Below are 10,682 nucleotides of genomic sequence, written 5' to 3' on the forward strand. Positions count from 1 at the left end.
TAGGCCATGTGTATCACAGCAGTGACTCTTCTCACAAAAATCAGTACCGTATTTTCCGGACTATAAGTCGCTGTTTTTTTTTTCATAGTTTGGCCAGTCCTGCGACGTATAGTCTGAGGCAATTTATATACATTTTTTTTTTTTTTTTTTTTTTCCCTATTCATGACGAAAATTTTGACTGACATGTTAAATGTTCATTCATATTAGCATGTCTGGCTGGCTCCTGCCGGGCGCATTATCTCCACTGTGGAGGGGCCCCCTCACTCCCGGCACTGCTGCCGACCGGGACAGTCGTTATATGTTTACATGCACAAAATTATTTGACCGGATTGAAATGTTTTCAGATTAAATAATCCAAATGTATCGTTTACACAGGCACAGTCCGTTCACAACGAGTGTTTACATGCAGCGGGGTTTTATTCTGAACAAAGTACTGACATGTGCAGAGTGGTAAACTCGCCTTAAATAAACCACCGAAGAAGAAGTTCTACTTCCGGTTTACTTCCAGGGATGAACGTAAACAAACCTGAGCACCCACGTAGAAATGTGCCGCTCACCGACCAGTTTTACTTCCCCGACATGCTAACATTATTAGCATTAGCCAGGCGGAAATGACATAGGTTGCACATGCGCAGTTTGGCCAGTTTTTCACGATCGGAAAAAAATGAACAGATTAAGTGTCGGATTATGAATCGGCATAAACCACCAGTCTTATTCTGATTACAAATTCTTTCGGATTGTGCTGAATAAACAAAAAATAATCCGAATGGGGCGTTTACATGACACTTTTTTTTATTCTGAATGACTGTTTAATCCGATTACTTATGTCTAGGGATGATCCAATTGCAGTTTTCTGGCCGATCACCGATTTCTAAAAAGCCTGACCTCCCGATACCAGTTTTTGTTTTATAAGCGACACTGTCAGGTGTTAAAAGGTCACAAGGCACCTTTAATTTTACAATATTATTTTAAGAAAAATATACCCTTGAACAATATCCTAGAAACAATACAAACTTGTTTTAACTGGCCATGAGGTAGTGCTCTGAAATACAAATCAAGTTTAGACAATTGTTAAAATTTTAAAAATCGGTAAAATTGGTTACTCATTGAAGTACTGGCCGATTTCCGATTTCTCAAAATTAAGGAAATCGGGGCCGATAAATCGTCCGGGTGCACCCCTACTTATGTCCATGTAAACATGGCTAGTGTGATGCGACCGCGTTGCGCCGACCAGGCAAAATGAAGCTGATTTGACCATTAAAGTGCATTTATTAAGGAAAAGTTAAGCTGAAACACACCTTTGCTATAATGTCAAGCAAACAAATAATTGTTTTTAGATGTTGATCTTGTTAAATTTCAAAGAACTGCAAATGGGGTCGCCAAAAGATTTTTGGCAGCCAATCGGTTTTTGGCATGACACCGACCCATGTTTCCCGGGGGTCAGCAGTGACATATAATAAATGCAACTTATACTCCGAAGTGACTTATATATGTTTTTTCCTCTTCATGAGGCATTTTTTGACTAACGCGACCTATACTCTGGAGTGATGTATAGTGTGGAAAATACGGTATTTGGTTTTGAAAGTATGAGTTTTACACACACACACATATATATACATATATATGTATACTGTATATGTAGGTCAAACATTACAGTAAATAAACCAAGAATGACGAGGCTGTTTTAATCCTGTCTTGCAGATTCATGAGGCTATGGAAGGTTGATTTTTTTTTTTTTACGTTTTACTTGAGGCAGAGAGGAAAATATAAGCCTCTGCCAAGAAAGAAAATCGCTGAATGGCTCACTGTTGGAAACAGCCACAAATGAAATCTGTCTGTGTGACAGAAGAAGTGTGAGCTGAACGTGTGTTTTCATTCAGATTTCAAAGTGCTTCCTATTTTTCTAAAACCTAAGGGGTCTTCGTTGTAACTGACCACTAAAGGTAGCAGTACCATCAAACTGTACACCAACCTGCCGTCTTGTCTCATTTTAAACACGTTCGTATAAAGACATTCAGTATAAAGACACCATTCGCATGCTGACATATTTTTTGTGTGTTTTCCACACTTACCCAGTGTTGTGTTCACACTCCTCTGTAACAGACTAAGCTAAAATATTTGCTACAACATTGTAGCTGTATTATATTTTATTATATATATTTTTTTTTTACGTCCAAGAAAGGTTTCTTGGTAGTATGGAGAATACTGAACCGAAAAGGGACTATTATATCTCCTCACTGTGTGTGCACTACCGCTGCCTCCGAACAAAGCAATTACTGACGGTCATACAGAAAAATAAAATCCTCTTTTTAATATTTTGTATATTTATTTTATCGATTGGAAAGGAAAAAAAAAAGACTGTTTCTGGATATTGTGATTAATATTATTATGCACTGATAAGGCCCTTATACTGTGTCTGTTTTTATTCATTGTTTTATTATTTTTTTATTTTTTGAGGCATGACGTTTATTTTTTTGTCTTTTTGTTTCAGTGACCAGCCTTAATTTCAAATGTGATAGTTGAGCACAACAGCAGTCTCAGGGGAAGAGGCGTGTCGAGTGTGTGTGTGTGTGTGTGTGTGTGTGTGTGTGTGTGTGTGAGACTGAGTGTGTGTCTGCCTTCTTGTGACCCACAGATTTGTGTCTTGTTGTATATAATCCCTATCAGGATAGGCCATGATTCCTAATGAAGAATAATGTGCTCACCTTGTGAACATCGAACTTTCTTCAGTGTAACGAAGTATTTGTCAGCTGCTCGAATGTGGAGACAATCCTGATTTCATCTGGTTTACGTTAGGGTTTTGGTAAAAGTATCGCAGGGCTTCTAGTGTTTCAGTTCTCTAATGATCTGACAAAGCTTGTGCCATTCGATAAGCAAGGATAGTTTATCCTGCTATATTACCAGCTAAGTGAAGTTTTCAATCAAATATGTTATTTAAAGAGTGACTATGTTTGATTTGTATTTTCAATTCAATTCTAGAGGGTTTATATAGCAAATTATTTAACTCGATGCCATTTTATGTCTATATGTTGTTTTATTTTGACACTTGTACCTGCATTGAATTGTTTCATATTATTTGTTTCTTATATTAACATATCAATATAACACCCCTAGTATATATATATATATATATCAGGGAGTCAGAAGCCAGAATGTTGAAACATGGACACTCCAGCAATTCTGAAGCTTGTGATATAGTCGAGAAAAACACTCAAACATTTGTATATAAATGAATGTTTCTTTATGTATATGTAAACTAAAAATACGTAAATTACATATTAACATATACATTTTGTAATTAATGTTGCTACACAGTTGATGTTATGGCACGTGTATGAGCTCTTTGTCAGCATTAAAAAAAAAAAGTATTGCCATTTATTTTCACGTGTTAATTTCTTTCCCATCTGCATGTGTTTTCAATGGGAATATAATTAAAGATTTGTAGGCTGTTTTAAGGCGTTTCCCCTTCCGCAGGGGCAGGTCCCCATAATTAGACAGCTCCTGTACACACAGCTTCTGGTGGTGATTTGTCATTCACGCATCAGTCGTGCTGAGAGGAGGCCCGTTGGCCTCGGCGGGCAGGATTATGGTTAAGGGGCGTGCAGTGATGGAGCAGTGGATGTTGCCTTTGTGTGTGACCTCAGCCTGACTCAGTTCGCTCGTCATATGGTCTACTACGGTGGGCTTTGAGTTACTGTGTCCTCGGAGGTCTGTGTGAACCTTTTTTTTTCTTAGATTACATCACAGCTTCATTACATCGCAATCTCTGTCACTTTGACAGGAAACAAATAGGTGGAACACTTCAAAAACCTTTAAAATGTGTGCCTTTGCCACAATCTTTAGGCTCTCTGTTTAACTGATCCGAGCACATTTTGACTGGAAAAAACACGAGTGGTTCAGAGAATATAATAAATATAAGAAAGCTTATTTAAATTCCATTCGGTTCAGTTTATTCATATGGCGCCAAGTCACAACAGAAGTCATGTCAGTGCACTGAACAGAAACATTTTATATATTAAAAAAAAAACAAGTTAACACTATTTATCTGAGGAGCAGACTGCTTTGAATTTAACTCCATCGCAGAACTCTCATCCTGAGCAAGCATGAAGGCGACAGTGGAAAGGAAAAACTCCCTCATGAGGAAGAAACCTTTAGCAGAACCATCTCAGGACAAGCGGCCATCTGCTTCAACCGGCTGGGTTTGAGAGGAACAGATACACAATGGTATCAAATGAAAACTAATCAATGTTAACAATTCATTTAAGGAAAAAAGGTCAAGTTGTCCTCCAGTAGTCTAAACCTATAGCAGCATAACAAGACAACCCCAACTATAGGATTTATCAAAAAGGAAAGTTAAGCCCAGTCTTAAAACTGGACAAAGTGTCAACTTTACAGACAGAAACTGGAAGTTGGTTCCACAAGAGAGGAGCCTGATAACTGAAAGATCTTCCTCCCATTCCGCTTTTGGAAACTCTAGGAACCACAAGTAAGCCTGCAGTTTGAGAGCAAAGTGCTCTGCGGGGAAAATATGGAACAATAAGATCTTGAATATGAGATGGAGCTAGGGTGTTGAGAGCTTTGTAGGTTAGATTTTGCATTGAATTGAAATGTCACATCCTGATGAGGCCAGTGATGGAAGCTTGATGGCAACAACAGAATGGGACAGCTGTCTCTTATCTTCCACCTCTGCTGCAAATCGACCCCCGCCAGCAAGAAAACTGCTGATCCTACCACTTGCTTAATTTATGCAGGATTATGTTAATCAACAGGAGCTGTTGTAAACCTCACACCCAGGAATGCCTGTAGAAAGACGAGTGCCAGAGAACCCTGCTTTTATTTACCCAACATCCCACATCTGCTTATCCTTGAAGGATATTTGTTAGCTTTACAATTTAGCGGGATTAACAGAAACAACAGCTGTGTGTGCGAGTAAAAACGATCCAACTACAAGATGTAAAAAAAAAAAAACTTTATTTGAATCCCATGTGACCCCTATTTGCCACAAACATTGCACAGTATGAAAAGAAATCACATCATTGGGCATCGTGTCACATTGGCTATACATGAGATCCTATTATAAATGAAAATGCTTGTTTTTGGTGATTTAAAAAAAAAAAAAGCTCTCTTTGTAAGGTTGTAAAAATAAAACGCAGGAAAATTAAAGCGTTTTAGCGTTTAATTTTCCAGTTCACTGGCCGTCATCTTTTTTTTGTTGTTTGTTTGTTTGTTTCTCGCTGAGTGATGGGATGAAGGCTCCATCTAAGAACCTGCTACATTGGTCATCTGAAAGATCCCTTGGTATATATAAAAAAAAAAAAAAAAAGTTAAAATAAAAGCAAGAGATTTATTCTCTTAAAACAGCTAAAAAAAGTAAATTACAAAAACACAAAACTATACTCATGAAAACAGTTAAACATTTACTACAGTAGTGAATAAGTTTGTCACGTGATGCCGAGAGTAAAGTATAAGACAATGAGATGATCTTCCTCTGCCTTTAGTGTGCAAACAAACGAGGCAGACCGATCAGGAACTGATCTCTGAAATGTTGAACCGTAAACACGTGTGGATGCAACTCATCAGCTTCTAGTTCTCTCTTCTTGTATACGTTGAGATTCAGTTGAATGGAAATACAGACAGGCAGCATTTCTTTGAAAACATTTTTTTTGGTCCCCGTGTGCAAATAAAATACACATGTAGATACATACGCATGTATATGAAATGACTAAACTTACAGCCAAGGCACCTGGATAGTTTTTTCTATTAAAAAAAAAACAAAAACATCCTTGTCGTATTGATTGGTATACCAAAAATAGAAATGATCAGGCGTTTCAGGTGGATTTGTTCTGTTTCGTGCAGACGAGTCACTGACGTGAGGGACTTCCACAGTCGAAGTCAGTCACTTCCCTCCTCCCTCCTTTACGAGACCAGCTGTTTGGCTTGCAGCTCCATCTCTGCAGCCCGTTTGAGGGCCACGTCCACCAGGAGCTGGAAGCCACTGAAGTCTTGTGTGAGGTCTGGTGGAGTCGGGGGAGGGGTGTTAAACAGCCCGCTGCGGGGGCTCAGGTTGCCCTCCATGCTGGTGCTGCTGAGGATGGTGGTAGTGGTGGCAAACGGGTACCCCTCATCCCGGCACCGGAGCAACGCCTGCGCCTGCACGGACTGCAACAGCTCGGCCGCCCTGTCGCAGTTCATTCCTGGCACCGGAGGGTGGGGGGCCGTCGGGCTCGCTTGCATCGCCGCGGTGACGGTGGTGTGACAGATGACGGACGGCCGGTTCGGAATGAGGCCCGCGGAGGACGTCGGAGACGGCGCAGCGCAGGGGGACGCGGACTTCCTTAGGACGCCGTGCACCGCGGGGTCGAAGCTGGAGGGGTGCAGGACGCGCTTGTCGCCGCCCTCCTCCGCGCCTGAAGCGGGACTGCTGTGCTTCGGGGACTGGGAGCTGTCGGAGAAACTGTCCCCGCTCTTGCTGCCTTTCCTGGAGATGGTGAACTGGTTCGGGTCCTTGCCGTCTTTTCGCAGCATCTCGGGGAGGAGGCGTCGCCGGGCGTTAATGAACCAGTTGCACACCTGTGTGGGGGGTGGGGGGGGGGAGAACGAGAACAAAAGCGCGCGGTGAGAACGCTGCGTCGCTCGGCCTTGCAATCCGGAAAATAAAAATAAAAATCTGCTGGTGCTTCTCACCAGGCACTGTTTGTTAGCTATTTCATGCTAGTTTACATCACATTTTCATACCACGACTATAATAACCTCTATATAACAAACTTTCTTCTCCAAGTTTCAGCTTTTACTTCCTATAGTTAAAAAGCGTTGAATAAGAACTAATCTGCCGCAGCACTGATGACGGTGTTTCTTGTTTTCTCCTTCAGGCTAGTCGTAACCGGCTCCTGGACGCCTGTAACTCTAACTATGTAAATGACTCTGCATTGTTCCCAGACAGCTGGGATGGAACGGGGCTGGAGGGAGGGAAATTCCTGTCCAAGTGTTTTTTAGCCAAACCCACAGCACCCAGGGAGTGAGTTTACTCACGTTGCCCCGTATGCTTCTTGTGTTGCAACTCAAAGAGTTCGGATGACCTTCAATTCACTGCTGACGTGTTTTGTTTGCCATCTTGACAGGAAGTGATTCAGTTCGGCTCACACTTGTTTCCTTATGAGCTCTACAGTGGTCTTTTTGTCCCCACTTCTGTGGTTTACTGGAGGCTAAAGCTCAGGTAACCATCTGGCACATGTGTGTTCATACCTGCAACGTGGAGAGCTGAGTCTGCTTGGAGAGGAGGGCTTTCTCCTGCTCGGATGGGTACGCGTTGTAACGGTGCTCGTACAGCCAGTCTCTGAGGATCTGGACGGACTCCTTGGGCAGGTTGCCTCTCCGCTTTCTCTTCCCGTTGCTCCCAGCGCTCGAAGACAGATCCAGGGGGGCGTCCACGTTGTCCTCGTCGTCCGTCTCGCTCCCTGACAGCATCGTCAAACCTGCGCGAGACAAGGACAAAGAAAATCCCTCGTTTAACGCCGCCTGCGAGGCAGCTGATGTGTCAAAGAGGCGAGCTGTCAAGTTCAGCCATGTGATTCATATGAGGCGTGGAGGCGGGTGCAAAGAGGGGAGGTGGTGGTGGGGTATCACAAATGAGCTGATGCTGAACCCAAGCCGGACTTGAAGTTTAAGAAAGATTTTGTCCACAAAGAGGAGCAGATTACAGCTTTCAGGTTTGGATTTAATCAAAATCACATGGTCAAACATGGTGGAACAGCAGGGGCTTCAAGGAGACACTTCTTCAGGTCTCCAATTAGCTTGGTGCAGCTTATATTGAAAGAAAACGGGGCCAGAAGATAGAGAAGCTGATTCTCTGACCCTCAGCTGAAAGTAACCACTGAAACATGAAGACAGTCCACAACTCCAAACGGTTTCATTCAAGTTTACGCAGCGCGATGCGTAAGAAAAGTTCCCGAAAGTCTTGAGTCGCCAACAGGATGAGGTAATTACGCAGGCTGAGGGAGAGAGGGGGGGGGGGGGGGGGGGGAGGGGAGACCTGTTGCAAATCAGCGTCTCCCAGACTAAACAAAAGAAGCCAGCAGCGCTGCGTGCGTCTTTGTACGCGACTCCCAAAAGTTTCCACTCGCGGACCAGAGAGTTTGGCGCAAAACCCGACACCGTCTGAAACGGTCCAGGTGGACGGAAACGGGAGAACACCCCCCCCCCCCAGTCCAAACAGAGGAGCTGGTTTTGTAAGTTTAAAACAACTCGAGAGAGGGTTTCTATTGTGTGCGCGCGAGCTTGCACCACGAGGTCCACGAACAACAGCAGCAACTTCCCACAATGAGGTCAGGATGAACATTAGCGCACGCTTGGATTAGTCACATTTAAACACTTCTACGTTTAATAAAACACTCCTTTTTGAAGTAGGTTTGTTTTAGACACAAAGTGGGTTTAATTACATCGTGAGTTGAGGAGAAAAACGCACGTTTTTGTGCGTTAATTTACACCAAAAAAAAAAAAAATCGGCTTTTTGACATCGCGCCAGCACATGGCAGGAAAAAAAAAGCCCCCTGTCACGTCTGGGAAGGAAACAATAGGCTGCGTGGTTTGCATGTGAGGGGGGAATATATATTTTACATGAACTAAGCTGGCTCAAAGCGTTTTTCTCGGAGCAACCCCTTCCAAAAACACACCACTTACCCTTTTTCGTCTTCATCTCCGTCCCGAAAAATCCCAATTCCTCGCCGAGCGTAGAAGAAGAGAATTATCTTGATGTGTTTTTCGTCTTCGCTCCAGCGTGTCTCCAGACAACAGTCCAAAGAGAAAGCTTTTCCTTGGATGTGGTTTATCTGTCCTCCTCTCGTCCCTTGTTTGGAGTCTTGGCGATGACTTGGAGGAGGGGGTGGGGGGGTTTACCTGAGATCTGTGTGTGCTCGGAGCCCTGTGTGTGTGTTTGATCCTGAAACTGGGTGACAGCTATCTTTGACAGCTGCGTGACTCAACGCACAGAGATCCTCCCACCATGTTGAACAGAGGAGGAAAAAAAAAACAAAAAAACTCTGACATCAGCATGGCTTGTTCTACTGACATGGATACGATTTCTTAAAGCTTTACCAAACATTTAAACTTCTTTAGATCTTGGGGGGTGGGGGGAACACTGAAAATGGATAGTCTGGCAACAAAAACAACAACAGGCTGGTGGAGCACTGCGCAACCACAGCCTCGCTGCAGGCAAAGCATTTTTTTTTCCTGCGGCTTTATTTCCTTTATCATGCTTTAAACATTGTCTTTGAATTTACACAAAGACACGTAAATTATTGCATGTTTATGGAAGAGCACCCCCCCCCCCCATTCTCTTGTGTCATTGCAGCAAACTAATATTGTCATTTTCGTCTTAAGGAAAAAGCTGTTTTGTCCAACATCGATGTAGTAGTGACACAGTGATCCAGCCCCTCAGCATTTGCAGGTTATGGTGCACCAGTTCAGGTTGTTGAAGCCAAAAACAAGACAGCAAAGTGTGTGTGTGGAAGTGAGGGGGTAAACAATCAATGCCTTCATTTGTATGCGCCGCACAACCCTGCGACAGCTGCTGTGGCGGCGTCAAGCGTCCTCTCCTTTAAAAAAAAAAAGATCGCCCTCTTGTGGTCACTTTTGGAACTGCGTTTGGATTTAGAAACTGAGGTCCTCGGGCTCCCTCTAGTGGCCAATATGCAGCTGTTCACTCTGAGCCTCACAAAGACGGAAAGAAAGTATACCCACACTGTCTTTATGTTGAAAAAAATGTTTGAAAATCTAATTTCATAACAAACAAGTGTGCTCTGCGTGCTGGATATGTTTTACAACATCTCTCAGATCCAGTGTCAGATATTTACTGGATTCCCCATCCCCCCCTTAAAATAAATAACTTTCAGATACTCCTCACATGCTGTAAACTTTTTTGTTTTATTTTCATTTGTTTTATCCCTGACACCTATATTTGTCATCTGCCTGTTCAGTTTTCTTGTATTTGCTTGCTGGGAATAACCCAACGGGAGATAACGCTTTATCGCCCGTGTCTGTGTTAGCAACATATCTAACGAACCACTGGGCGTACTTTTATGAAACTTTTATGAAGTAAGCATTGGATTATTATCTACAACTCAATATCTGATGGAGCTTTTCCAATTCAAGATAGCCACCACAGCCAACTGATATTAGAAGAAAAAAAAAAGTAGAATTTGGTCAGTTTTACAAGTGTTGAGTTAAAATTTGGTGTGGTAGTAGCTGAGAGTTATTCCCAACGCACACTTTGTGATGTAACACATCTCTCAAGGTATTGCATGACATTACATCAAATCATTTCCTAGGTTTGATCAAAATGGCTATAACTCTTTCCATTCTCACCATAAGATGATCTCAGTTTATTGCTCTGGCCTGAAAGGACGCAGGCGATATGCATTTCTCCAAGGAATGTTAGGATTTTAGTTTTTGTTGGCAGGTATTGCACAATATCTTGTCACGGTTAGATACTAGGACTGGACAGAAAAAGGAGTAAACAGTATCACCAAAGTTCAAGAAAAAACTACCGGTACAAAGTCCTTTTAGAAAGTGTGGAGAAGGAAAAATCTGCTTCTTTGGAAGCAGTAAATTTAATAGGGTGCTTTAAACCTTTTGTACAGTGCTGCATAATAAACTACTTTGATCATATCAATCCTATTTTTGATTTT

At 42.5% G+C, this 10,682-nt stretch overlaps 1 protein-coding gene across 1 annotated transcript; it reads right to left on the bottom strand.

The window, feature by feature from the left end:
* Window positions 1-5,774: 5,774 nt before the first annotated feature.
* Window positions 5,775-9,001, bottom strand: tgif1 (TGFB-induced factor homeobox 1). Its single transcript, XM_037694451.1, has 3 exons — window positions 8,677-9,001; window positions 7,243-7,472; window positions 5,775-6,570 (listed from the first exon to the last, which is right to left on the bottom strand). Exons 1-3 carry the CDS (start codon window positions 8,690-8,692, stop codon window positions 5,917-5,919), a joined length of 900 nt encoding a protein of 299 aa, XP_037550379.1. The 5' UTR covers window positions 8,693-9,001; the 3' UTR covers window positions 5,775-5,916.
* Between the last annotated feature and the right edge of the window lie 1,681 nt (window positions 9,002-10,682).

Source organism: Nematolebias whitei, chromosome 20 (genome assembly GCF_014905685.2).
Source record: "Nematolebias whitei isolate Nwh7 chromosome 20, NemWhi1, whole genome shotgun sequence".
In the NCBI taxonomy this organism is placed as follows: Eukaryota; Metazoa; Chordata; class Actinopteri; order Cyprinodontiformes; family Rivulidae; genus Nematolebias; species Nematolebias whitei.